The sequence below is a fragment of the Drosophila willistoni genome, assembly GCF_018902025.1.
Source record: "Drosophila willistoni isolate 14030-0811.24 chromosome XR unlocalized genomic scaffold, UCI_dwil_1.1 Seg41, whole genome shotgun sequence".
NCBI lineage: Eukaryota > Metazoa > Arthropoda > Insecta > Diptera > Drosophilidae > Drosophila > Drosophila willistoni.
This window is the reverse complement of record NW_025814058.1, coordinates 1,095,015-1,122,553: the sequence shown is the minus strand read 5'-3', so window position 1 is coordinate 1,122,553 and position 27,539 is coordinate 1,095,015. Positions and strand designations below refer to the sequence as shown.

The following is a 27,539-nucleotide window of genomic DNA, read 5'->3' as shown; positions in this document are numbered from 1 at the left end:
GAGCCTTTTGATCTGATTCTAGTGCAAATGTATCTGATATTTGATACAAATTTTTAATGCGTGTTTTTTTATTTTTTATAGCTTAAACAGTTTATTTGACCTAATTAAGATTTGGCGAAAAATACGCAATAATTGCCATTAGAGAGAAGCTTTGTGAAAATAAGTACAAGTGCTGAGTTCAAAATTTTTTGAAAGCTGCAATCGATAATGAGTTTTTCTAACCTTGTAAATGTGAAATCAAAAAGTTTACCTAGCTCTAGCTCTTATAGAAATGGAAAGTTTTGAATTTTAAAATAATGAGTTCTAAAATAATAGCAAAAAAACAAAAGCAAAACAAAACAAAAAACTTGATGGAAACGATAGTGAAACTTATGTATTTTCGTTTTTTAGACTATGCGACTAATTTGACTGATTTTATGGAGATGCAGAAGAAGGTGAATATAAATTAAATTAATAAATTAAAAATGCTAGCCGATTGCTTAATTAAAGTCATAAAGCTTATATGCATAATTAATGATTTCTAACAGTTCTAACATAAAAAAGTATTTCCGTTAGGCAAGATCAAAATATGCCGAATATGAAAATACCCTGCAATGCAATGCAATTAGATGATAGACTTGAACTTTTTCCTAGCTCAAAAGGAATTCAAAGATGTGGTTTGAATAGTTAATGCTTCTTACTTTGTTATTTTTATAAAATTTGTCAGTTTTACATGGTATTGATTAGAGGGTCTAATATAATCTGATTGATTCGCCCCAATCACAAAGTTAACAGGCCTTATGTTTTAAAGTGAAATTTTTGGTTTTATTACATTCAGAAAAGTGGCCATAATGGGGACAACTTTCGCTAAGGTTTGTAACATTTTTGTATTTGTTGTTGTTGTTGTTATTATTATTATTTTTTTTTTTTTGGAAAAAGAACAAGCGCCGAAAGCAAACATTTCATTCATTCATTGTTATGTAAACTAAGCATCATTGATTTATACATATGTATGTATATATAATATACATATATTTATATGGCATGGTGATTCAATTGATGTGAGCTTTTCTTTGAATCATCACTCTATTGGACATTCTAGTCTTTATTGAAACTGAAACTAACAGAGTCAGATATATGAGATGCAAAAAGTAAATAATTGCAAATGGATATATGTACATAAATAAAGTATATTTAAGTAAGCAATTGCTATTGACAAACGATCTGTGTTTGTTCTAGACAATGTTCTATATACAAAAAGATTAAGAAATTTTCCATATTGAATGCTTACATTACACTTTTAGATAAGAGTCTGGAAAAAAACGATTTTTATTTTTTGTATAGATACTTTTTGAGCACTTTAAAAGTATTTAAAACCTCTAATATGTATTGTACTTACCATCACAGAGAATGAAAGGGTATTTATTGGTGACAAATTGAAAACTATTATACAAATTCTAAACCAATTGAAGTAAATAAAAGAACACCAAACAAATTTAGAGTTTTGTAATATTAATTGTATATTTATTTGGTGTGTGTGTGTTTTGCGGTGTCTTTTTGCAATAAATTCAATTCAAAGTTAATGCTTCGATTTGATTTGATTCTATATACATATACATAATTTCGACACCATTTTTGCTCCATTTTTTTTGGGAAAGAGATCCGAAAAGTTAGTGCATTATAGTGATATATTTATATCAATCAATTACATTGATCAACTAGTTAGACTTAATACAAAGACTTATATGCAGGTTTCATCGTTCTTAATCCAAAAATCTTCTTTAACTTTGTTCTCTGCATTACGATGATCATTTGAATTATTTTCCAGGACAATGACAATGTCAGTGGTGCTGACAACTGGTGAATCCGTATTCTATATGAATAAAATATTATATATATATAAATTAAATTAATGTATGTATATAAATTGAATCTCTTATTCCATTAGTGGTTCGTTGTTTGTTGTTGTGTAGATGATGCTTAGTCAGTTTGTTGTTAAGTCATGTACTCGTCATTTTTTCTTGACACTTTGGCAAACTTATGTAACAGTAGAGAGTGTGTGTGTGAGAGAGAAGAGAGAGAGAGAGAGGGGCAAAAGAAAGCATTTCCAATACCATAAAATATATATGTATTTGTATGTACATACTTACATATGTATGCGTGTACGTCTACTTTTCTGTAACGAGTCATTCACTTTGTGTATGAACAAAACAAAATGAATTGAATTTCGTTAGCAACTGTTCTTCGAGTCTACGACTTTCAGATATCCTGTACTAACTAACTAGAGCTATATTAGTTGCTTAAAGGTTTGTTTAGTTATATATCTGGCTAGATTTTGACTTTCCTAAAATGTATCAAAACCTTTGCGAAGAAGATTATTTCATTGGCAGCACAAAAAATTAAGGAAATTGTCTAAATGAAAATGATAGGAATCAGCAAGTTTTATTATCCATCTATATTCATCTATTATGAATCTGTTTTAAATCTAATTTCTTTGGTATCCATATGAACAGAAAAACCCTTTATAGGATTGGAAGTGCTTAAAGAGATTTAAGGGGAAAAACATGAAAGAATCGCTTAAATTCCATTTCAAAATTATGTTCTTTGAAAATGAATAAGATTATTTACAAATGGATTCCAAACTAAAGATAGATTGACAAATATTTGAGATTGATTTCTATAGGCCTCTGCATTCTTTCGAATTGTCCAGCTGTTACATGCATTTGAAAGAGTCTAATATACCCGCATTTATACATTTGCATATACGGTATAGGAAAAAAACAAATTTGAATTTCACTTATTTTCGCCTTTTCCTGTTCGTATGTTAGTATGCATTATTTGGCTGATTGTAAAGTATTTTCATTCCTAATTTACCAGCTGAAAGGTAAATCCAATAAGCCAAAAGACTTTGTGATTTAGTTAATACTGATTAATACCGAGTATCTTATGTGAGTGAGTTCTTGTTTCGTTCTTTGAAGTAGCTTAAATATTTCCTTAAGATGGCAGATCTAGAGACTAAACATGTTGATCAGAAATAATTTCTAGAAATACTTTATCCTCTCTAATGCACCCTGATTGAACTGATTGTATGTACGAAACGAATGAAACAATTAATTGCAAGAACACTTCGAAATGTGCTGTATCACGGATGTTCGGTTGAATACGCTTGAAGATATTGCCTGACAAACAGCTTAATCAATAAAATGCGTCAACGTCATGTAAACATTTGCTCTTAAGTATTTTACAGCTTGTTTCCCTTTTTCCACCTTTTTAATCCGCCACTTAAAGCCAAACAAAACAACAAAAAAAAAGGGAAAGGCAAGGAAAGTTCAAAGCATTTGCAAATACCATTGAGAGTTGTTAGAAAATTGCAAGTGAGAATTTAAGATATTTTCATACGCCATGTAAAGAGAGTACGTACGTACATATACATATGTATGTATACATATATACATTCAGGTATGGATTTTTCACGTTGAACAAAAATTTGCATATTTTTATTTATGTAAATGAGACTTTTCAGACTTTGCTAAATCAACAGAAACTTTAATTTCACGTTTCGTATTCTTGGAAATCTGTAATAATGTTAAATTAAAAAGGATAATAGTGAATTTTTCCCGATTTTTACATGTTACTCGTTTTCATTGACATCATTAAGAGATGAATTAGTTCTACTTACCTTTCTTGAGGGAAGACTATAAGTATTTTTAATGGACACTTTATTTGAAGTAATAGATTCAGTTTCCTTACTATTGTTCAATTGACGGCTTGATCGAATATGAACCTAGAAAACATACAACAAATAGATAAATATAGACTTTAGAGTTTTATGATGAAAGTCAGAATATTAACACAAAATAAATAAAATAAAACAAAGACTAAAGACTAAATTGTATTCGAAATTACTTTTAGAATCCATCTATACCTAGATAGATCTTATTCTTATTTTAGATAAAAATTGGATAACAAAAAAATGATTAGCACTTTGCAGATAGATAAAAGTTCTTAGAAAATGTTTAGGAATCGCTTCAAATGATCGAAAATGAGTATTTAATTAATTACTTACTGAATGCACTCGATCATAATTAATATGGGCACCCAAGCTAGTGGCAATTGTCGTTTCCCGAAAACTTGAATGATCTCGCAAGAATCCATTATTATAATATGCACCCATACGTCTTCCACAAAGGATTTCTTTGAATGCAACACGATATCGATGTGACATTACACTGTATACAATTGGATTTATAGTGCTATGGAATAGAAATAATTATACATTTCGTCGAAAATCTATTTCTATAGTAAATACCATGAAACATAGTAAGCAAATCCTGCAATAGAAAAAAGCCATTCATTGATATCCTGGAAATTTGCATTATTCGTGGCATAAAGTATCCATAGCCTTTGCATATGAAATGGAAACCAGCAAACGAAAAATGTAATAACCACAGCGGCTAAGAATAGGAAAATATGGAAGGGAAGAGAAAAAGTATATTATTCGATTATTATAATAGATCCAATATAAGATATTTACCCAACATTCGTATAACAGCTTTCTTTTTCATCTGAGAATTTCGTGATTCGCGATGGAGGGAACCATGCTGAACCCCTTGAGAGAAAACACAAAGTAATTAGGATTGCACTAAAGGATTTCTTAATTTTATTGCTTACCCAATTTTTGTGTGGTTCTTGAACGAATCTTAAATCCCATCCGTCCGTATAGCAAAATGATTAGAAACATTGGAATGACAAAGAATATACAGAACGACGCTTCGAATAATGGGATTTCCTTGGTTATCTCTGGTGACATTGAGCAAAATGCGGATTCCATTATGGAAGTGTTATCTGGACATGGAGAAATATGTTTCTTATAGTATTTAACGATTGACTGTACCATAATTGTCAGTGTCAAACCTGGTGGATAATATAAATATTGCATATTGGAGTATATGCCAAATGGTATGGCACTCAGAAAACTTGCAATCCATAGCATCGTTATAATCCGTAAGGCTCTCTTAAAGCCAACCATTGTGTATAGGTGTAGAGGATGGCAAATAGCCAAAAATCGTTCCATAGAGAATGCCACTATCGTCAACACGGATACATATGTACATCTGAATGAAAAATATCGAATGACTATCAATGAATTCGCGAAAAATAAATCGAAATACTAACGCCTCGGATATAAATGCTCGTATCTTGCAAAATGGTAGACCAAAAAGATATGGATACTGATGCCAATATAAGAAAACTTCGGCTGGTAGACCTGCAGATAATATTTGAGTCATAAGATCAAAGGTAAATTTGTTTAAAATACCAACCGAATAGCAGGTAGAGTAAATCAGAAACAGCCAGACTGAAGAGATAGTAATTTGTTGCCGTGTGCATTGTCGAATGTCGAATTATTACTATGCACACAAGCAAATTACCTATGACTCCGGTTATGAAAATCCCACCGAATATGATGCTTATCTGGGGAAATGAAATTCAATTTACATGGTCAATTATTTAAATATTAAATGGGAATGAAATATGTACAAATGATTGTCGATACTGATACGAAAACAGAAAAAAATATCAAAGATGTTTACTGTCGTTTTTTTTTTGAGTGGGGAGATGGGTAAATCCCTTTTGATGGGGGAAAGTTTGTTTTGTTTTTTCAAATTCTACCAGTCTAAGAGATAAAATGTTCTTTTTGGGAAGTGTATTTCCTTGAAGATCTAAAATTAGATATAGCTGACTATTAAATTTCTCTGTGTCTTGATGAATTAATTTGTTGAAAAAATTACCATAAAACATTTACTCCTATCCTAGCTTTAAATTTTGACCTGAGAAGAGTTTGAACCCGCCGAATTGGCAGGACATTCTATTCCACAAATTTTAAACGAACTAATGTTCCCTTAATAAGTCGAGACAATTATAGATATTCGAAAAACCTTTCATTTGAATATATATTTTTAGCTTGGAGCTTTATTTTCATTTTCTAGCCAACTTAATCTATCCCTCTCACGCTCATAGCACTTGTGGACATATATACTGTTATTGTAGTTTGATTTGATGATTTCTATATGATATATAGTATTCTGATTTATCTGGTTTCACCAAATGTGCTGCTGATAGTCACATACAAAGTTTCATTCAGAAGGCTTAAAAATGGAAATAGTAGTTTGCGTAGAATATATATTATATAAATTATGTACATATATCTATATACTCTTCAAGGGTTTGAATAGTGCAAAGAATATACAATAATGACAGGCAAAGAAAGGAAATATTGTTTAAGCACTTGAGCCCTTACGTTGGTTGAGTTCCATTTCATAAACATATTTATAAACTGTATAAAATTGGTCACAAAACACACAATTTGGAATATTAAATGGCCAAATTCTAAAGATTAAACATTTACTTTATTCTTTTCCGACAAAATGCCGGTTCAGTTATCTCTGCAAACAAACAAAATGTTCCTCTTGATACTTGGTTTAGACTCTAGACAATTATAGAAACTAAATATTGATATTTATGGTAAGATATTCAGCATTAAGAAAGAGGAGTAAATAGAAAAAGAAGTGTATGAGAATGAAAGTTGTTTAATTTATATTAGAACAAAATTGGACGTTTATTACATTGCTTCTGTCAATTAATACTGTCAAACTTTCCCCACAGGGCATATAGAGTTGGAAATCTAGGTCATTTTGACACATATGTATGTAGATGATAAGGCAAAGAGATAATCTGGTTGGCTTGATAGTTCATTTAGATCAAATCCCATTATCTTTAATCAAAGCAATCTGGTATATACATATATTGTGGCATCAACAAAGACAATGTGCAATTATAATAATATACATATATATAAAAAAGTTTACTTAAAAATAACATACCAATATTGCCTTATAGAGTGGCAAGGTCTGTGGTCCAAGAATATATTCCGTATAGCCAGTTGTTGAACAATTATAATGGGCGCAATCGTCGAAATCAAGAATTTGTGATATAGTCGCATCGGATGTCGATTCGAATGTGATATTCATGAATAATGTTTCATTATGAATGCTATTGATGCTATCGTTTGTCAATGATGCCATCATTTTGAATGTATTTGTTTTTGTCTTAAACTTCACACAATCTAGAATAATAAATAACACTTTCCTTATTGACACTATGCATTGCAATTATGCAAATTTTAACTAAAACATTGGTTGTTTATGCGCATATTATTTGCAGTTTCATTTATTTTGGATATAAACTGGAACGTTGGATCAGTTGTTATCGGATGCGGTTATGGCTAACTTAATTATACCGCAACTGAATCTTTGAGATGTCCGTAGATTACTGCGCAACGAAGCCAAAACCATATACAGATAAAAAAAAAAAAGTATAGAATCAGTTCAGCTAATTTGCTAATGTACATATACTTACCTATGTGTGTGTGTGTGTGTGTGTTGGATAGTATGTACATATATATCCCATCTACTATATGTTTGTATCTACATATGTACTCGTATATGAAAAGTTTCTGCCGCAGCGTGAGTAATTATTTTACGTCAGAAGATACAAAAACAATAAATTAAAAAAAAAAACGAAAAGAAAATAAAAGGTAACAAACAAAAAGCAACAAATATAACAAACTCTAATGCAAAAGAACTAATCGACACGCTTAATTGTTGAACTGCCAATTTACGCTTCACTTCTCATTAATTATGTCTAGTATCGATATTGATTTAGTTTAGTTCTATTAGCCCAAACAACAAAATATTCTTCACCTTTTTATCCTTTACGTTAAAGCATATGTGAGCTTTCTGTTTCAAAAATCCTTTTGTTATAACTCAATTATTTTCAAAGATTTGATTTCAAAAAGATATAATCTCTTAATTTTTAACTTGGCTGCATTTTCAATATTACTTTCACTTAAAAATTTTGGTCTTTTGTCGTTTTCGAAACGTGTCATTTTCGAATTGTCTTGAAAACTAACAATTTGTAAGCAAAACTTTAAGCCAACGGCTAGACTAGATATCAAAATTTGAATCCTCGAATAGATATCAATTTTGATTTACAACAAACTCAACTTCAACTCATTGTTCTTATATCGAAATCGAACAAATTTGAATATATATTTAATCAATGGGATAATTTTATGATTTCAGTTATATGACAATCATTAAGAGATACAATCTCAACTGGAAAATAATGACTTGGCTCTTAAAAAAGTTGAAAATATAGGCAGGAGACCCACAAATAAGTCGAATAGAGCATTCAAAATGCGTTTAAACCTAATAGTATGTGTGATGAGCAATGTTTATCTAGAGTTTATTAGATTACTTTAAAATTCGCATATCTGATAACTCATGCGATGATCTAGACAGGCATCTGGAAAACCCCATAGCACCAGAGAGATGAGCTTACTTGAAGATTTTGGGTAAACCGATAGAATATTAAGTCCTTAAACCTACATATTCGTAGGTCATTACAAGTCAATTGTCTTGATATACCCTGCATTTACACGTCAAATGGGTTTGATATAGTCAGAAATTCTTTTTAGTATATATAATTAGTTGTGTTAGACATATGTATGTGCATGCATGTGTATGTAAAAAGTTTGTACACAAATGTAGTTGGTTTTCATTTTCATTTTTATCACGACCCCCCGGCCCCCCTTGTGCCATTGAATTCCATGGATGCAAAACAAAAAGTCAGCTGCGAAAACGTATACAAATGAAAAGTTATCCCATGAGAGTGTCAGATTTTAATTTAATTAAGAATTCATGCGGTAGAGGGTATCTTAAAGTTGGCTTAAAGTTCACACAGGCATAAAGAGTATGGTACCACAGTATACACTTGCATAATGGGTATATTCAATTTGCTATACTTTAGAAGAATTCATCTTTGACTATATAAAACTACTTCTTATACATATACCTATACATACATATGTATGTGGAGGAAAGTTTGCCCTTCTGTTCTTCTGTCTGTATCAACACAGTCTTCACCTGGAGTCTTACAACTACAATCTTCAAATTTTGTATCAAGGCATATTATACCTACCTATATAAAACTTCATGCCAAGTGTCATCAAGTTTGGAATACTATATAATATAGCTCCGAAAAGAACAATTTTTCGAAACTAAAGTATAATATAATCAATAACATTCATATATTTTAAGCGATTGTTAGAATAATATACTTAATACCAATTGAATTGGAAAGAAAATAGTATCTATAATAACAGATCCATATAATAAACAATAAGTAAGCTATATTTTCCTTTAAATCGGACTACTATATATTATATATATCTGTCGTATAAAGAGATTTGCTTGTTAAGTGTCCCCGCCATCTTATGGATTTATTTTGTGGGGCATTTTTGGATAAAAATTCAACTTTATGCCTAAATAGGGTATACAAACTTCAACATCAGGGCGTTCTAGATATTTTTTCTTTCATTCTTTTGCTTTTATTATTAAATTAAATTACTTATCTTTTTGCTGGTATGTATACATATATTTGAAAAATCTTATCTCATTAAATGTTTGACTTTACTCTGGCTTGATACTATTAGCCATGTACAAAATACAGACAATATATTATACCCACACGCAGGGGCACACACACATTTGGATATGTATATGTATATTTGCATATATATATATATGTATGTATGGATAAGCTACTGAATGCTTTCCCCAAAACGTGAAACAAAGTTTTTGAAAGTAGTTACCACTAGTATAAACAAAAGAAAATGAGATGTACAAAATCAATGTCAAAACACACTTTAAATATTTGAGTTAGAAAAGCAACTCGTGAGTTAGTCTGGTTAACGACAACTCAAATACTCTACAAAGGCTTCAAATTGATTAAGTGCAAGCAATCTATACTTAAATACTTAGTTAATATGTATCTATTGGAAATTTCCAAATTACATGGGTAGAAATGTTGCTATTTATATAGACAAGCAGACCGACTGACATACATCGAGGTACATATGTAGGTATCTAAGAGTGGTTAAGGGAATAAATCTTAAATATCTACGATTGCCTTGGCCACATTTAAGGCATGCGTGTTAGTGTGTACCACTCATGTCAAATAAATAAATGTTGATATTAATTTAGTCGACAGGTATCTTGTGGTGTGGCCAATTTGTCACGTACTTAATAATGTTCCTTGGAAACGTCGAAATATTCCACATAGTTACTTCATTTGCCTATTTGATTTGGGCCAAAAAGGTATATTAGGTTTAAGTACATTTGTAAATTGAATTTTCTTAGTAAAAGCCATCAAACCAATTGTGAATAATGAAATCTATTAGAAATGTATTACAATGTTTGGCTAATACATACAGCATATGTACATATGTATGTGGATAAGTAGGTACATATGTATAGTTTGATATACCCTTTGACCACTGAAATTAGTGCTAGCCAAGTACACCTACACTAAGACCCTGTCAAATAAGGTGTGTGTGTGTGTACTATATGCAAAAGTATGTGGGCCATGTGCACAATTTAATATATATATATATATTTCTTTTTTCTTCTTCTCTTTTTTTTTTTTGTGGGAAGGTAATCGTCAAGTCCTCAACACATAAATTCCTTTAACGTCACATACTATGCACATGTACATATGTGTGTGTGTGTGTCTATGTATGTATGTACATGTACCCACTTCCAAGTGTATTGGGATGGAGATTCGAGCATCTGCACGTGTTGAGGCTAGCGTGACAGTATCTTTCATTAGAGAAGCTTAATTTAATGTTCCTGCAAGACATGTGGTGTTATTAACATATGAGTTGTTATAAGTATTATCTAGCAGCATATGAGCATGCAACCTGTTTAATATTAGAGTGCCTCCAAAAATTTGCCCACCCCACCCCTCACCACCCGCCAACCCCATTCACTTATCGTTGCTTGAACAACATAACTTGCAATTACGAGTAACATGTGTACCAAAAAAAAAACAGAAGAAAAAAAATAATAATAAAAATAAAAATAAAATAAAGATAGACACATAGATAGAAAGGCAGCCAGAAAATTATTGGTTAGACTTGTTCCTGTATTTAATATTTAATAATAATGCATAGACCATTTCGTTCCGGAAATCATATGAGCTTAAAACACGTTCATATATGAATATAAAGGGGAAGAGAAGGTTAAGTATCAACAGATATGTAAAGAAAAATATAAATCAACTTTAACTGAATAATAAAATAACCACAAAAATTTGCAGATTTTTCATGCATAGAGTAAGTGGTCTATTACAGTCAGAAAAATGTATTCAACAGGCGAAAGGAAGAGCATTTCGATACCATATTCTTGATCAGTCTTAATGTTCTCCTGTAAGAGCTAGCTAGACCAAATTAGACTCATGTAGACTCGCCTAGTATGTATGTAAATTAAATTTAATTCAAATTTTAACATTGCCCACTTTCGCATTCGTAATTTAAAATATATTGTGAAATTTGAACCCTAAAGTATGCAACAGACAGTTGAAGAATTCGCTTTTTGAACCAAAAAATCAATCTTTTGAATGTGCTTTAAATGTGCCCATTTTACAAAAATATGTCATACCAAAAGTTCTATAAAATAATATTGCATAGTTTATGGCGCGAATGTTACCTGCCTTTGCATTAGTAACTCATTACTTGTAATATTATTACCCTTAGAAATAAATTATGTAAATTAATCAATGACTAATATGCATCTTTTGAAAATCTTTTACTCTAAGGAGTAGCAAATACTCTATGGAGAAAAAAGTAAAAGGTTGGAATTAAAATGGTCATCGATTGCTTTGATGTCTTCATCATCAAATGGTTTTTGGTCCCTTAATGTCCTTTAGCCATGGACATTCGTCTGACAGATGACATGCCATCGCATCAAATGAAATCTTTCGCTCTCTCTCTCTCTCTTCTTCTCTCCCTCTTTCTCTAGCTCAGCAAGTTATTAAAGTTTGAGAAAATATTATAGAGTCACAGGGGACAAAACTCGCAGATTAATTCGGAGATTTTTGTCATGACAACTACGCCCGTGTGTATTGGTGCGTTAATAGATTATGCCACGTTTATGACAAAACAAGAATCGTCACGTTGTGGGTTTGTCGTGGGTTTGTTTATATATGTACGTATATATGTACATGTCGAGTGCACATAAGAAATTATCAGATGTTTTGTTATTTTCCAAGTCTTTGATGTGACCCCATGAATGCGGAATTTTAATCACAGTCATGGAATGTCATATAAAAAAAGGGATTAGAATCTGCCAATTGACAACAATGCTTTGAACTCGTTCATTTTGAAAATATAAAATATTTTTCGAAAATAAAAAAATGTATAGACATACATATGTATGTAAAACTTCTTAATTAGCATCAAAAAGGCTTAAAAGTCCGCCTGACCATTAGTTGGCATAGTCAAAAAATATAATTTCAATCACAACTACACAATATTCACAGGATTTTGTTGGTCTTACTAAGTAAATAAAAGTTTTAATGGCTGTTTTAATTGAAAATGCTTTGACTTCTTTCTGTTCACATATGAAAAAACAAAACTTTCTTCCTGTGGTTCCTTTGAACAATTCATATTTTTGGCTAAACTTTTTCTTAAAGTCTCTAATCCAAATTTAATTAAAACAAAATAATAGTAAATGTATTTCAAAAACTTTATCAAAGAAGCCAACTTTGGCTTGCAGTTTGTGATCAGAATATTTTTTTATATCTACATGGATATAATCTTTAAACAATGACATTCACAATCAGTCTATCTCTTTCTATTTCTATATAGGCCCTCAATTTGTTTTCCTTTAGGTTATGACCCTTCCTCTTTCTGCCCTTTGATTCATGTTCAGTTATCAATGATTATTTGCACGCAATCACAGTTATGTAGCTTGTGTGGGTGTGTGTGTGGGGGTGTGTGTGTGTGTGTGTAACAATAGAAACATTTGTCATGCTTCATTCAACTGCAGCAATTACGCGGTAATTATTTGCCGATTTATATTGACTACTACAGGAGTTATATTTATCCGATCTATGTAATTGAAACTTGGGAATATGAAAATTTAATAGAGATGCTTTGACAAACATTAAATTGGTTTCGTAAAACAAAGAGGTTAACTGTAAATTATATAGTTTTTTAGTTTTGACAATATTTGAGAAAGTTGACAAACCAACAACTTTCTCTCTAGCTATGTGTTATAGCGATCTGATCAGAAAACCCCATAATCTTACTCTCAACTTTCATTTCAATGTTTGACTAGATTTTTAAAACTAAGCCTGCTAAGGCTTAAAGTTTATAAATCTTACTTATTGTTAAGATTTTTAATCATAGGCAGCACAAAAGGTGAGTAGGTTGTCTGTATAGCTATTTCAAGAACCATCAAGTTCTATCATCAGCAGAATCCTAAAGAATCCAGAGTTGTAATGCCTATAACATGTCTTTAATGCTAAAAGTAGTTGGGAATTCAAACTACACGAAGCGAAAAAAGAACGGCAAAGCTTGCAGTTGCAGATTCCACATTTTTTATTTGCATACCCTTGGGCGCCATCAGAATTAGTGTAAAGTGCTTTTAACAACTAAGCGTCCCTCCCAAATATTCTTTATATTGTATATTGTACTATATATAGCTATATAGACAACCTGCTTACCCTTTGTGCTGCCTGTGATTAAAAATCTTATAAATTAGTAAGATTTATTGACCTCAAGATGGCTAACACACTGTTATGATCAGTTTTATTCCAATATTTTTAGACTAAAGACAGAACAAAGCACTAATACAGACAGTGGCGGAACTTGGACTATGAAAAGGGTAAAATTTGCCGGCTTTTTCAATAACTTGAAGAAATTTTGTAATGTACATGTCCATAAGAAATAATCTTTGTAGCAAACATTGTTTACTAGGCATACAAAAAGTAAGAAATTTGTTAAAAACATTGAATGCTTTTCCAGCATATAGCATACTTTAAGGGGCTTTAAGTTTCCCCTAAATCCGCCTACGCAGGCAAGGGCAAGAACGTCTCCTTTTCCAAATTACTAACTTGTGAGCAATTTTTCCAAAAAGGTGTTATTTGTTGTTGTTGTGCTGCAGTGATTTGTCTAAATGGTTTCATGCTTTTGCTTTCTTTCACAAAGTAACATGAAATATTTGGGAAATTATTTGTTAAAGTCCCCTGGTTTACGGGTTGATTAATTCCTTTTGTTCTTGTTTGCTCTTTTTTTGTTCTCGAATAAATGGCAATTCAAGGTAACATTTCAGTTTTCCCATGAGAATCAGTTCTCGCTCATTGGGTCAGCAAAAACATCAGCAACAACAACAACAGGAACAACAACAGGAACAACAACAGCAACAACAACGGCAATGGCAGTGGCAATGGCAATAACCTAGTGAAGTTTCGAAGAACTCTTTGTGCACAGACTTCTTTATTATTTACATGTATATGTATGTATGAGTGCCATCAACTGTCCACAAGATTTTGGTCAACGATTCGGAAATAATAAAATTGTCTTGAGTTCCTGTGGAATTAATGGGTGAAAACGCTTCGACAGAAGCACGCAATAAATTGTGATACACTTGAAAAAATAGCAAAAACACTTACAACGCTCACGAATGAATGAAATATATATATAAAAAAAGCATATTCATAAAGTTTGAGTCTTTAGTCGAACTCTGTAGTTTTTAATAAAGACCATAGGTGGAAGTGGAAGGGATGCCCCATAAAGTATGCAATAGGCAGGCAAAAGAATTTATTAAATTTCTTCTGAAGGTATTTTTTATATTTTATATTATTTTTTTTTAACGACAAGACATTCGCCAAATTATCATACATAGTTGTCAAAAGGTAAGTTTTCTGGCGAATTTCATTTTAATTGCACACTTTTTTGGGATAACAAAAATATTTATTCATATAAAATAAGTCCAATGTGCTTGTTAGCTTTCGGAATAAATAATTTATAAGTAGTTGTTAATTAAAAGCTACACAGATGCCAGCAAGATGCGAGAGTGTATGTGTGCGGCGATGAGGCGAAAGGCCGATGCGGAGGCGTGCTTTTTGTGCTTCCATGATGGTCAACATTTTAATATTATTCCATTTTCAGCAAAATTTCAATTAGTTTAGCAGTTGATGTGTTTGAAAATTTTAGTTTATTAAATGACCTTGTGCTGCCATACAAAGTCTGGGGTCCCTGCTAAATGTATGTACATACATACATATGTATGTATGCATGCATAGAACGAAAACTCTCTCTTAAACAGCCGCAAATCAAATGATGGTTACAGGGCACAATATCTACGGCTTTACTGCACTATGCCACTTATGTATATACATACATGCATATGTATGTATGCAGACCTAAACCCTGATATAAGAGCATAAAGTCCGAAATTCAAAAATTTGTATAATCGATTGCAAATAAAGTGGTTGGAATTGGAATCTTTTTTTAAATAAATTAGTTTAGTTTGTTTTTGTTATCAAATCGCTCACACGAAAGTCAAATGGTTTTAATTAAAACTTGGATTTTACTTTTGAAACTGGTTAAACTTACTTCGATTCAGAAACGATTTCCCCACCAATATTAAGAGCTAGATCCGCGACTAAAATAAATCTGAAATAAATACAAAACAAACTAAAAAGTGGATAAAAGTAAATACATAATAATAGAAAGCATTTAGAAAAAAGGATGTCCAAGTTTCTTTTCTTTTTTTTTTTGTACAATTTTTTTTGTAGATTTTCTTACAACGAGCGAGAAATTTACTTAAATCTCTTTGAACAAAAACAGGTTTAATAATCGCAACAGTTTAAATGAAACGATTTACTTATATTTATTTCAATACTAGCTTATTTTATATATTTTTTTAATACATCAACAGGATGAATGTTAAATTTTGGCAAAAGTTTCTGCTGTGTCATATAACTAATTTGAATAAAAAAGTGTTGCCTACTTTTTTGGTTGCCTGAGATTGAGTTTTTGTAAAATGTAATAAGCCAAACGTGTTTGTAATAATTTAATTACTCTAACTTGGATTACCAACTATAATTTAAACTATATTGTCATAGTTGATTGTCTCATGTGGGTATACAGAGTTAAATTGCAACTTAATACCTTTGAGTACATATGTTTTAACGACTTTACTCTGAGGATACTCAATATGAACAATTTGTCACCGAATAGGGGAAACATTTCCCACGCATTTCATGTGGATGTGAGAGAAGTTTCCTTTGTATGTATTAACTTTGTGGCTTAGGAAATATGCAACAATTAAATAGAAATATTAGTGACTCTATTACACAAGTTAGAATTTACTGAAAAGAAGCCTTACACAGAAGCAAGAGAATGTTTTTGAGAGTCAAATGTGTTTTCAAAGGTAATGCTACATTTTAGTTTAAGCAGAATCTATTAATTAGTTATAGTTAAGTCAGAATAATTTTTCTTTTCTAATACGATTATAAAAAGTCGAATGAATCAATGGCAAAGCAAATATAGAAATCTAATATATAGAAATATCTTTCATACACATTATATACTTCTAATATGTGTCGCATACAGAAATAGGAGAGGAAAATGGAATGAATATACATACATGAATATAGTGTACCTATATATACATATGTATGTATTTAGAGTTCAATTAAATATATATAATTATATTAATTTTGGTGAAATCTGTAAACAGAAATATGCATATATATCGTATTCAAGTGGGTATAAAGTTTCTTTTCACTGTCAATACACAGCCACAATTATTAAACATTCGATCCTTACATATGAGAGTATACCAGCAGCAAGCAGCCCAATCAACCCATTCGTTTAACACGCACTACATAATTGGCAGGACTACTTTCTCTCACAAAAATTCGTAATAAACTGATTTTTCAGACTATTTTATCAAAGTAGTGAATGAATGAATTATATGATGCGCGCAACATGATTACCCATCGAGCGATGCAAAACAACTGTTTCGGCACATTCGAAGGCTTTTACCATTTTACCATATGACAGGAATCGAGACTCGAGAGCTGGAGAAGCATATGCGCAGGCGTTGTAGCCGGTCTGTACATTCCCATATGGGTGTTAATACTTGTGGCATTTGTTGCAATTGTTGAGTGAATCGAGTGCATTCCAGCATCCACCATGTGTGTTTTCCCATTCAACTTGCACACACACACACACACACACACACACAAACCATCACGCCAAGGGGATATCAAAGCAATCACTTTTTTGGCCATCGTTGCAATTGTTATTAAGTTAACACTTAATATTTTTGGTAAAAGTAATTAAGCTTTTGTCGAGTCTTGGTGAAAATATTTTCCTTTACGATCGTGCCAAAAATTATGAATTTTTAATCATTATAATCAATAAAACTTAAACTACTTAACTTTCTTTTCTCACTTGAATTTGAATATTTGGCCTATATGTTGAATTATGCCAAAGCAAACTTTATTAAATGTTATAAAATTTATAAAATTAGACTTTACTTTTCTTGATATCAACCTTTTTAAGGTCTTTATGATTGTGAATACTATAAAATTTGATGATTATTGAGAATTTACCAAAAATTTATTAACTGTATAATTGATTTTAAATCTTTTAGCACACCTTAAACAATATGGAAACTTTATTACATAATTTTTTATGGAAGTAATTTTTTAGAAAATATTAGTTAAGTCTTTGGAAGATTCTAAAACAAGTGTTATATTTGCAGGCAAAAAAGTCGCTGCAACAAATCTAGAATAGGATGGGATAGATTTGGATTATGATCTTTGTGAAATGTTAAAATTTAAACTTAAAAACAACTTTTTTTTTACTATTGAATTTGGAAAACATTTTAAAATGTTCCTATTGTTCTTTTTGTGTAATTATTTTAGGAGGTACTTGCTCTACTTATTCAAAAAATTGAAAAAGTTTTAAATATTTTATATCAAAAAGCTTTTAAAAAAAGATTTCAAACTTTGAAATCCCAACTTTTGTCTCAACTTTTAAATGAAACAAAACTTTTGATAATTTTACACGGTTTACACTACGATTCTAATACTTTTTTGTTAGAATTGTTAAATTGTTAACAAATACATATATATATATATCTACAAAAATTCCTGAGTTTATGACACTTTGTGCTTACTTCAACCAATAAATAAAATTTGTAAAAATCAATATTTTTTTCATATTGTCATTTTGTTATTTATAAAGATTTCGTTATTATACAATTGTCTCGCATATTTTTTGCATAATATGTTAAAGAATCGTCGAGTATTCTTTAATTAAACTAAGAATTTCCAGAAAAATAATTTTGAAGTTACTAAATTATTGATATTAACACCAAGGGGCGGAGATTGTTTTGAACGATCAAAGAATATTATCGTTACTAATAAAGACTGAACTGGGGACAGATACTTTACTCTCACGTCGACTTGCATTAATACTAAGGCTTGTCTTCTTTTGTATAAACTCTTCTTCATTGCAGAGAATGCAAACTTCAACGAAACGGGTAATCAAAGGATTACCCAGACTTGCAGCAATTTGATATGCATTATCCAGTGCCTCTTTAGTACGTTCAATTTTATGAAGAGCAGCATGTGATTTGACTATAAGCATTGTACTCAAGAATTTCCATACATTACTATTGCAATTTTTAGTTTCTGTAAATGGATATAGAATGAAACAACATATGGTTGGGGTAAACAGATTCATTCATCAAATACCTTCTATTGCCTTTCGAGCAGAGAAACAACATTCATCAAATCGGTTCGATTGCAAATGGCTATCCCCAATTTGATGTAACAAATAGCATTTCTCTATCGAATACTTGGCAAAGAGCATACGTTTCTCTAATCTTGATATCAAACGTCTATAAAATGTAATCAATTATATATAAATTCCACATTAAAGTGAATGGTATATACCTAGATCTTTGCACAACAGGATCTACCAAGTCTGGTTCTTGGTGTGTCGAACGAACCCCGAATATGAAGGTTTTCAAGTCCTTGGATTTATCAGTGGGTAGATGTAATAATTTGAGCAGAGCCTTTTTATCATTTGCCCGAAAATATTTCGGCACATCGTATTGCTCGACAAGAGCTAAACCCAAAGTGTTGTAAACTTCATTCAAGAACTCGAATTTCCATGGCATTATGCGACTTGTTTTCAGGACAACATAATCTCCCATTACCTCCTCCACATATTTGGCAAGTCTCTGAAAAGAGAAGGAAACCATAGTCAATTTTTGAAAGCTACTTAAATTAGTTATGAACTTACCATTAAATTTTTAGAAGCCCGTAGATGCCGAATGCTACGCAAAACAGATATCATATTACGTCTCGTCTGATACTGAACACGAAAAAGATAATCCTCTCGAAATTTATCCAACATCTTTTTGTTGGAGTATTTTGTGTAACGTAGATAATACATGGGATCACGGGCATGAAGCATTTTCTGTCATTAAATATAAAATTCTTCATATCAAGTTGAATGTATTTTGGTTATAATGTATTTACTTACCAAAAACTTTTTAACCGTTTCGTATTGTTTTGTAGTCAATAGGCCTAAATAGTCTTTGGAATATTTACATTGATTCAAAAGTAAATTTGGATTTCTGAAATTGTACAAAATCAATGTTTGTAAGAAGCTAGAAATGATTCTATAGTCTATAAATTCAATTCCATGATGATATAATCATCTAAACGATTTATAGATGAATCTTAATACAAAAAATTAAAAACTTGGTAAGTCTCAAGTCGATAAATTTCTTAAATTTTAGCCTTGCTCTTTAACGTTTAAACTAGTTGTGGTTAAGAAATCTCACCTTCTTAGGTTTTTCAAAAATACAACATCAATCCATGACTCGTCCATATACATTTGATTAAAGACATCAAAAGCACGTTTTCTTCTAGCAATTTCCAAAGGTGGCAAAAGTTCTTCCTAGAAGTTACAATACATTTAGATATCATGGGAGATTTTTGCAAAAATTAGCTAATATATATATACTTCGATTTCCGGAATACTAATGACATCACATTTTCCTTGCTCCTTCAGGATTTTCCAAAGTACACGATCATCTTTTTCATTTTGGGCATTTAGTAGTTGTTTCACATGAAAGATAAGTTTATCGTTTTCCGAAAAAAATGGTGTCAACGCATCGCCACAGGATTCTTTTATAGTTTCATCCACCACAATGAGACGTTTTTCAAATCCTTTGGTCTTATTGCCCGTAAATAATCGTGTATTATTGTGCAATTCGGCCTTGGCATTTTCAAATTGATTCAACTCGTAGAGGGCATCGCATATTTCCAAATTGATTGGAGCATTTTCGGTATGGGCACTTTGTATGATTCCTAAAATGGAATTTCAAACAAACACTAAATTGAATACATATATGAATATGGTAAATTCTAAAGTTACTTTGTGCTTCCTTACAATCCTGGAGGGCTCCTTCAGTTTGTGCCGTCTTTCGCTTACTCTGACTTCGATGATAATATGTAACAAAGTCATCGGGAGCCAAATTTAGAGCCTTATCATAATAATACATTGCAAAATTTTCACGACGACGCCTTGAATAATATGCCCCCCAATCCTTGTATATGCCTTGCTCCACTTCGGGGCTCCAATCGATTTTCATCCATGCTGGCATCGGTCCACCCAATCCAGCCTGAGGGCTTAAGTTCTGTACCAATGATGTCATTGTTTTTGTTTTTCTTTTTTACAATTTTTTTTTATTTTTTTTTGTAAGGTTTTAATTCGACCAATGCTTGTGTATGAATATACAACAAACTGGACTATAAAACATTTTTTCTTCTATTTTTTGTTTTTATTTTTTTTTTGGGGGGGACTTTATTCGAAAAGATTCATTGATTAGGAACTGAAATTTGATTTTGGGTTACAACAACAGTTTAATCAGTAAGGAAGGCTAAATTTTCCCATTCCCTTTATTAACCATTACCACATTTTTCTTCCATGACATTACAAAGTCTTCATCCTTCTCAAAAGTGGGACAATGTTAACTCAAATGTGCCATTTAGTAGATCGAATTACATTCTTAACTATTTGAATCAAATGTTTTTTCGTCATTATATTTTGATTTTTAAAGTTTTTAAATCTTAATTGGATAAAAAAATATGAGAAAACTAAATTTCTATAAACTTGTTTGGAGCAACAATATGCTTAATCAGAAAAAGAGACTCTCCTTGAATAATTGTATATATCTTATTGAAAACGCAATCATGCCTAACCATTTGTTGCATTTGGTTATCATTGAAACCCATACAAATGAAATGAGATCTGCTTACAACATAAGATTCCAGTTTAACCCATTGAGTATTACATTTGTACACAAATATGAATATGAATATATAACTTAATAAGTGAAACAATTTGTTCAAATAGAAATTATAGTTTATAATTTAATGGAGCCAACTGAAGAAGATAAGTTATATGGGGCAGAGAGGTGTTAATGAGTCAAAGTCGCACTTGCAGATGAAATGTGCGTGTTGTCCATATGACTTATGAGTAATTATATCGTCATGCTTTGCTTATTATTTAATAGTAAACTGAGAGCAGATTTATTACAACTGCTCTGTAAGAGATTGTTGTTATACTGGCATTAAAATTAATTATAAATATGGATAAACTTATAGCAAAATTTGTTAGTCTCATTTAAGTATAGCCACAACACTCGGACTCGGTTCACATAAACAGTTTCATTTATATATACTTTTTTTATTTTTTGATTTAATTAATCAATCTGTGTGTGCGCCCATTATGGTTGGGATTTTTTAGATCAGCAGTTATTGCTACAAGTCAAAAATTTATTATCATCTACTGGCCTACTAAGTCCCAACATAATGAGAGTAAAAACCACTGACGAAATGAATTTATGTGAAAATATTTGACTATGCTCACAATGTAAAAGCAATTTTAATGTTTTCTTTCAAAAGTTTGTTTAAATGTTATTCCGCAGCTGCAAGACAACAAAAGTAATAGCCATTCGCTGAATAATTTGTATAATCTAATATTATTGTGCTCCAGCCTTATTATCAACGTTGCTGAAAGAACATTAAACAGAAACAAAGATTAGATTAAAGTTTGACATGTTGATATTCAAATCTGAATTCATTTGTTAATTCAATTCAAGTCTACTGCCACAGTAGCATGCCATCTCGTTCCATTTCATGATTAAAGGGCAGAAATACTTTTCTATTCGGTGTAGTGTGTATCTTTCTTTCTGTGTAATTTTTCAAATTTTAAAATGGATAAACATTTTCTCGATAAACCTTTTGATAAGGTTAATTAAAAAAGCAAATACTTAAAAAGTAATGCAGAATATTCTTTGGTTTATGATTCATAGGTTTTTGAAATAATTGACGATGATCAGTCTTAATACCCCGGATTTATTAAGAGTTTTAGTAATATTTTATATTCATCTCACTGATTGTCCTATCCTACTGACCTATTAAAGTATTATATCCTGTAGATTTTATTTAGCATTTAGTCAGTGCAAAACTTGCATCCTCAGCTCAATGTGGCCAAGACAAGTTTCTTTATTTATCAGTTTGATTGGAATCGTTCGCCACGGTTAAGCATGTCGTGGGGTAGACCTTTATTTCGCTGTAAATCTGTAAGAACAATAATTAGGTTTTCGATTTTTGGCAATACCCCTCCAACATTCACTTACTCATCTTCATTGCAAAATATCAATTTTAATTCAAATCCTCACAAATAGTCATCCACTATCGTCATTTATTAAGCATTGATGACTTGTAAGACGTTTTGACCCCATATATTTAAGAACCTCAATCTGTCTTCTAAGATTTTGACGGTTATTTAAATTCCTCTTTAAATATGAAAAATTTAACTCTTAATAGAGATGGACTATAGCCCATTGAACCACTATCGATAGCAAAAAAAAAAGGCAGTGTAAAAACTTATCAGCAAAGCTCCCAAACGATGCTGTTAAATAAGATAGTGTTTAACAGTGCTGTAATGTACTTATTATAAAACAACCAAAAACTAAAACAATTTAGATTTTTTCAATTTTCAATGAATTATTTAAGAAAAACAGCAACAAATTTTCCGGCACGTTTAATACGCCTCCAACATGCCGGCTCAGCAAGTGTGGAACTTCCTGCCGCGATCATAAATGAAGATGGTGAAGATGTCTCGTCTTCAAGGAAAGTTAAGTTCGACAAATCAAACCTGCGGCAACAACATAAAAATGTTCTTTTTGAATGTCCACCCTACCAAGAGGAGCAATCTTGGATCCATTTAACTGAGAAGTACCAGCGAAAAGCGTTTGGTCGTTATGGAAGCAAGAGCAACATAAACCCCCGGATTTGCTTCGACTCCGCTGCCGGCACCGGAACTGCTGCGAGGCAGCCCACACAGAACAACGATCTGAACACTTTACAAAAAATGCTTGAGAAATCACGAATCGAACATGAGGAGAAGATTCAAACCATAGTAGCACGTGAAGAAGCCATTTCTAAGAAGATGGAGAAGCTGGACCAATGGAAGAAGGATTTGAATGCAAAGGTGGCCAAAAAGGAGGCGGATGCAGCGGCTGCCATACAGCGCAAGGAGCGATTGATCGAAGAGGTTCGCAGGCATTTTGGATACAAGGTTGATCCGCGAGATGAACGATTCCAGGAAATGCTTGAACAAAAGGAAAAGGAAGACAAACGCAAACAAAAGGAAGCTAAACGAAAGGCCAAAGACGAAAAGATGATGGCGAAACTGGTGGAAAAATCCACTGCATAAATTTAATTCTGTTAGTTTCCTATTTTAATAGAGCTGTTTGTGTTTCTAGAGATCCAACTTATTTTGTTTTTATTAAAAATGGGGTGACCAGATGAATAGAAAATTGTTTGTACATGTGACCATGTAGTATTTTTCGGTATTTGTGGTAGTGTGGCAGCACTGTTTCTTCGTATATTCGAAGTAGCCGGACTTTGGTCAACTTAGTATCTGGCAACACAGTAGAGCTGGGAATCCATCGATGGTTGCTCCACTCGATATTTTTTCCATCGATGGAAAAAACCATCGATACTATCGATGGTACCATCGAATATTTAAACGAGTTATTCAACATATATATTTTGGTGTCGTTTTTCAATATTACACAGTTTCAAATATTCATATGTCTATAATCATCTATACGAATTATCTAGCGTATAATTTAACTATAAGTTAGCCCTTTATAAATTAATTCAACCAAAAATATATTAAAAAGACTTAAGCTTGTAATTTCTGAAATATTCTTAAATAAAAAAACAAAATGTATAGTTTCAAGATAAAAACAAAAGAGTGACGTCCTAAGTCCAAAAAACGAAAACTAAAAACTCTTTAAGCACAACAAAACAATGGGCGATTTCCAAACTTACTGCTAATAAGAGGTTCTTATTTTAAAAAAAAAAAAAAAAAAAAAAAAAAAAACCTTACAAAAACTTGTCCATTTTACAAGAGGAACTGCCAGGGTTAAATAGGTACTTTGATAGAATTAAAGTACGTAGACCTGTATGTAAAGAAAGGCAGAAAAAACAATACATTGCAATTTACTTACACCCATGTTGGACCCAAAAAGAAATTCGATATATCGACATCGAAAAATTTCCATCGATTTATCGCACTCCATCGGTTCCATCGATAATATCGATGGTGCCATCGATGGTTTTCCCAGCTCTACAACACAGTATCGCAGCAAGTCAGGAGAATTAAAGTTATATTAAATTAATTAATTATAATGTATAGTCCAACGGGAGCTGTGTTGATTTTCCTGCTAACTCTTTTTGGTAGTGGATGGGTGAGATATTGCAATGCATTGCAACGAATACATATTCGATATTCATATGTGTCTTATTAAATCTCTTGGTAGAGTTATTTGGAACATGACAGTTGGATAACAATTCAACTGCACCATTCACTGGCAACTGCGAGTGCGGAGTTTTCATACCGGGGTAACATCACAATACCCAGCTTAAATTCGGGTCTGTCTAATGTGGCCCAAGTGCCTCTAACTCCCGGGGAATTGGAGTTGATGAAGGTAACGACTGTATGCAAGAATTATAAAATCACTTGTAAATCTTGTACATTTTGCATATTTAGGAGCTGGCCAACAAAAATGAATTCTACCGCCTGAAGGCTACAGTTGTCTATTCCAACGGAAGCAAACAAAAATTTTTAACATCAAACAAAGCCTGTCGCCTGCTACAGGCGCATTTGAACGATGTCCTATGGATATCGCTCGACCCATCTGGATTTGTAACTTCGGTGACTGCATCCCAAGACGCAGCTCCTGGTATTGTTGAATGTTCACCGGAGAATACACGGCATCTGGACGATGTTGATTTTAATACAGATGTCTTAATTCGTCATGCCGAACTTGCTCCGGTACCAGACACTGCTAGCTTTATACAGAAGGTCGAACGCGAGCGTGAGGCCAGGGAACGCGGTGAAGTGCGTGATAACCGCGGCTTCTTAGCAAAATACGTAAGTACATAATGCACAAAAATTGTGGCAATTTGAATTATGACCCCTATAATTTATTTTCAGTGGATGTACATTGTTCCCGTGGTGCTATTGGTTTTCATTTCTGGAGCTACAAACCAAGAAGCAGGAAAATAAGCAAAATGAAAACGCATTGAGGAATAATCTAAGATTATAGTCTATTCTGTCATCAATATAGAAAAATTAAAATTTATAAGTCTCCTATCTAATCATGTTGTTGTTGTTCGGTGAAGTTTGTCCTACTTCCAAAAAGATCATTGGATAAATACGCACAGAAACAATAGGGTTGCATATATGTATATAATTTTTAATTGCCTTTCCTGTTACGGCTATTGGTTTTTTAAATGTTTACAAGGCAGCAGTGCAGTTATTGGAATAGCTTTTAACTTGCCTTTTATTTATAATAACACAGGACCCTGGTGCCAGTATTCTGTGCCTACATTTTTTCCCAACCATTACTTGAGCCTCGTTCCCCGTATTTGAGAAGAGAGCAAATTAGTGTTGCCTAATGATACCCAGTCAGCGCTAGTGAACACTAATCTTATTCAACACTGATGTTAAATTTATAGAGTTGCGCGGTATTAGTTTTGCTGTTGTTTATATTGAAAACTTTTAGCCAAAAATGTGTATTAACTAAAAACACAACAACAACAACCTGCTCCAAAGACGATATTTTCGGCTGACTCATCTGTAACTACATGTTGCAAATAAAATTTCTGTTTTGGCTTAACAATGTACAACTAGCCAAACATCAACGACAGGCTAAGTAAAACTTAAACTGAACATAAGAATGAATGGAAAGAAGCCGAAAACGACGCAGAAAACATATTGATTGAGATAATTGTGGACAGAATGGCATATAAAATCCAAGTACTAAAAAGGAAAATGGATTCGCGCGCTTTTGGCACGCGCTTTTGGCGCGTAGTTGCTCGCGAAAGAGGGAGATGGAAAGAGTAGAGTGTAGCTGGGGCATCGGCGTACTTGTGGATATACAGGTAATTTTTCTTAGATCTGTATAAATTTAAAACAAAAACTAACCATTTTATTGAAAGCTAATACTCTTTAACCCCTCAGATCGACTGAAGGATCAATATATTTGCATATAAGCCCAATATTGTCCTCGACAGCTGCCGAATGTAATTATGAAAACAGTGTTGCCACTTTTTGAGTGACTATAAGAATCTACAAAGGACGCCAGAATTGGTCGGCGGCACGATCAATCAAATCGATTTCCCGCGATCTATGTAGGTTGCATCTAGGTAAGCTCAAATCTATTCCTATCCTATATGATATTTAATATTTAAAAGTTGATTATTTTTAATAGGTTTGTTGAAAAAGTAGCTTACAAGTAACAGCAAAAAAACTGAACGAGAACTAAGGATTGATGATGATTTTAATAGAATATAGACTAAAACAATGTAAGTGGGTTATTTAAAACGTAAATGACCTCTTTTCTATCCTAATACCGACTTTATATATTGCAGTTTTTTTTGCTCAAAATCAAAACGAACGTAAAAACCAAGAAATAATTAACAAGATGGAGTAACAACTACCTAACTAACACTCAAAAATAAGTTGTATTTTCTAATAACTGGGAAACAACGAATAGTTCTATGTGTAAGTTATCTATAATTACCATATTGATTTATTCTTTCTGACATGCTTTAAAAATAATTACAATTTTCGAATCCTATCCTTTACCCTATATAATAGCGACCTCTTATAGAATTAAAAGTAAATATTTCCAGATTTAATATAAAATATACATGTATATATATTCCTTTCATTGACCGTATGCCAATCAGTCTTTTTCTTAGTCTTTAATCAATGATGCATTTGGCCAGACGGTTTATCTAGTAGAGCCAATTATTAAATCATTTATATTAATGTTGAGGTCAATATTTTAATATTTAGCTTAAATTTCCGTTTATTTATTATTCTATCTACTATTAAATAGTAAGTGCCCAAAAAGAACAATAAAACTTAATTGTTTCTATTTGTTAGATATCAACAAGATGTTCAATAATTTGACTATGGATTCTATCAGCATTAATAATTTAAAAATGAGTCCATAGTACAAATTGTAAAA

General features: G+C 31.9%; 4 protein-coding genes and 1 long non-coding RNA gene across 5 annotated transcripts; 2 read left to right on the top strand and 3 right to left on the bottom strand.

The window, feature by feature from the left end:
* Positions 1-1,581: 1,581 nt before the first annotated feature.
* Positions 1,582-7,294, bottom strand: LOC6642981 (neuropeptides capa receptor). Its single transcript, XM_002065804.4, has 10 exons — positions 6,861-7,294; positions 5,301-5,451; positions 5,155-5,245; positions 4,894-5,093; positions 4,651-4,824; positions 4,514-4,588; positions 4,289-4,433; positions 4,046-4,232; positions 3,659-3,763; positions 1,582-1,852 (listed from the first exon to the last, which is right to left on the bottom strand). Exons 1-10 carry the CDS (start codon positions 7,062-7,064, stop codon positions 1,721-1,723), a joined length of 1,464 nt encoding a protein of 487 aa, XP_002065840.3. The 5' UTR covers positions 7,065-7,294; the 3' UTR covers positions 1,582-1,720.
* Positions 7,295-18,118: 10,824 nt separating this feature from the next.
* LOC6642980 lies at positions 18,119-20,751 on the bottom strand. Its single transcript, XM_002065803.4, has 8 exons — positions 20,354-20,751; positions 19,940-20,286; positions 19,758-19,873; positions 19,454-19,547; positions 19,211-19,387; positions 18,859-19,148; positions 18,658-18,803; positions 18,119-18,594 (listed from the first exon to the last, which is right to left on the bottom strand). The coding sequence occupies exons 1-8, from the start codon at positions 20,631-20,633 to the stop codon at positions 18,302-18,304; spliced, it is 1,743 nt and encodes a 580-aa protein (XP_002065839.1). The 5' UTR covers positions 20,634-20,751; the 3' UTR covers positions 18,119-18,301.
* A 1,218-nt stretch (positions 20,752-21,969) lies between these two features.
* Positions 21,970-22,772, bottom strand: LOC124460745. Its single transcript, XR_006954753.1, has 3 exons — positions 22,623-22,772; positions 22,398-22,563; positions 21,970-21,993 (listed from the first exon to the last, which is right to left on the bottom strand). It is a non-coding gene; the product is annotated as an uncharacterized LOC124460745 (long non-coding RNA).
* Positions 22,773-22,919: 147 nt separating this feature from the next.
* LOC6642979 (growth arrest and DNA damage-inducible proteins-interacting protein 1) lies at positions 22,920-23,761 on the top strand. Its single transcript, XM_002065802.4, has one exon. It carries the CDS (start codon positions 22,988-22,990, stop codon positions 23,702-23,704), a length of 717 nt encoding a protein of 238 aa, XP_002065838.1. The 5' UTR covers positions 22,920-22,987; the 3' UTR covers positions 23,705-23,761.
* Positions 23,762-24,607: 846 nt separating this feature from the next.
* LOC6642908 (ER membrane protein complex subunit 10) lies at positions 24,608-25,659 on the top strand. The gene is made up of 4 exons (XM_002065801.4): positions 24,608-24,746; positions 24,819-24,986; positions 25,049-25,432; positions 25,496-25,659. Exons 1-4 carry the CDS (start codon positions 24,687-24,689, stop codon positions 25,565-25,567), a joined length of 684 nt encoding a protein of 227 aa, XP_002065837.1. The 5' UTR covers positions 24,608-24,686; the 3' UTR covers positions 25,568-25,659.
* The last annotated feature ends 1,880 nt before the right edge of the window (positions 25,660-27,539 follow it).

Excerpts from the sequence above, each read along its gene's own strand:
- LOC6642981 (XM_002065804.4), bottom strand. The coding sequence starts at position 7,064 with ATGATGGCATCATTGACAAACGATAGCATCAATAGCATTCATAATGAA. Across the intron at positions 5,094-5,154 it reads CGAGCATTTATATCCGAGGC|ATGTACATATGTATCCGTGT; the intron begins GTTAGTATTTCG and ends TTTTTCATTCAG. Across the intron at positions 4,589-4,650 it reads AAGAACCACACAAAAATTGG|GGGTTCAGCATGGTTCCCTC; the intron begins GTAAGCAATAAA and ends TTTTCTCTCAAG.
- LOC6642980 (XM_002065803.4), bottom strand. The coding sequence starts at position 20,633 with ATGACATCATTGGTACAGAACTTAAGCCCTCAGGCTGGATTGGGTGGA. Across the intron at positions 19,874-19,939 it reads TTAGTATTCCGGAAATCGAA|GAAGAACTTTTGCCACCTTT; the intron begins GTATATATATAT and ends TGTAACTTCTAG. Across the intron at positions 18,595-18,657 it reads TGCTCGAAAGGCAATAGAAG|AAACTAAAAATTGCAATAGT; the intron begins GTATTTGATGAA and ends ATCCATTTACAG.
- LOC6642979 (XM_002065802.4), top strand. The coding sequence starts at position 22,988 with ATGAATTATTTAAGAAAAACAGCAACAAATTTTCCGGCACGTTTAATA.
- LOC6642908 (XM_002065801.4), top strand. The coding sequence starts at position 24,687 with ATGTATAGTCCAACGGGAGCTGTGTTGATTTTCCTGCTAACTCTTTTT. Across the intron at positions 24,987-25,048 it reads GGGAATTGGAGTTGATGAAG|GAGCTGGCCAACAAAAATGA; the intron begins GTAACGACTGTA and ends TTGCATATTTAG. Across the intron at positions 25,433-25,495 it reads GCGGCTTCTTAGCAAAATAC|TGGATGTACATTGTTCCCGT; the intron begins GTAAGTACATAA and ends ATTTATTTTCAG.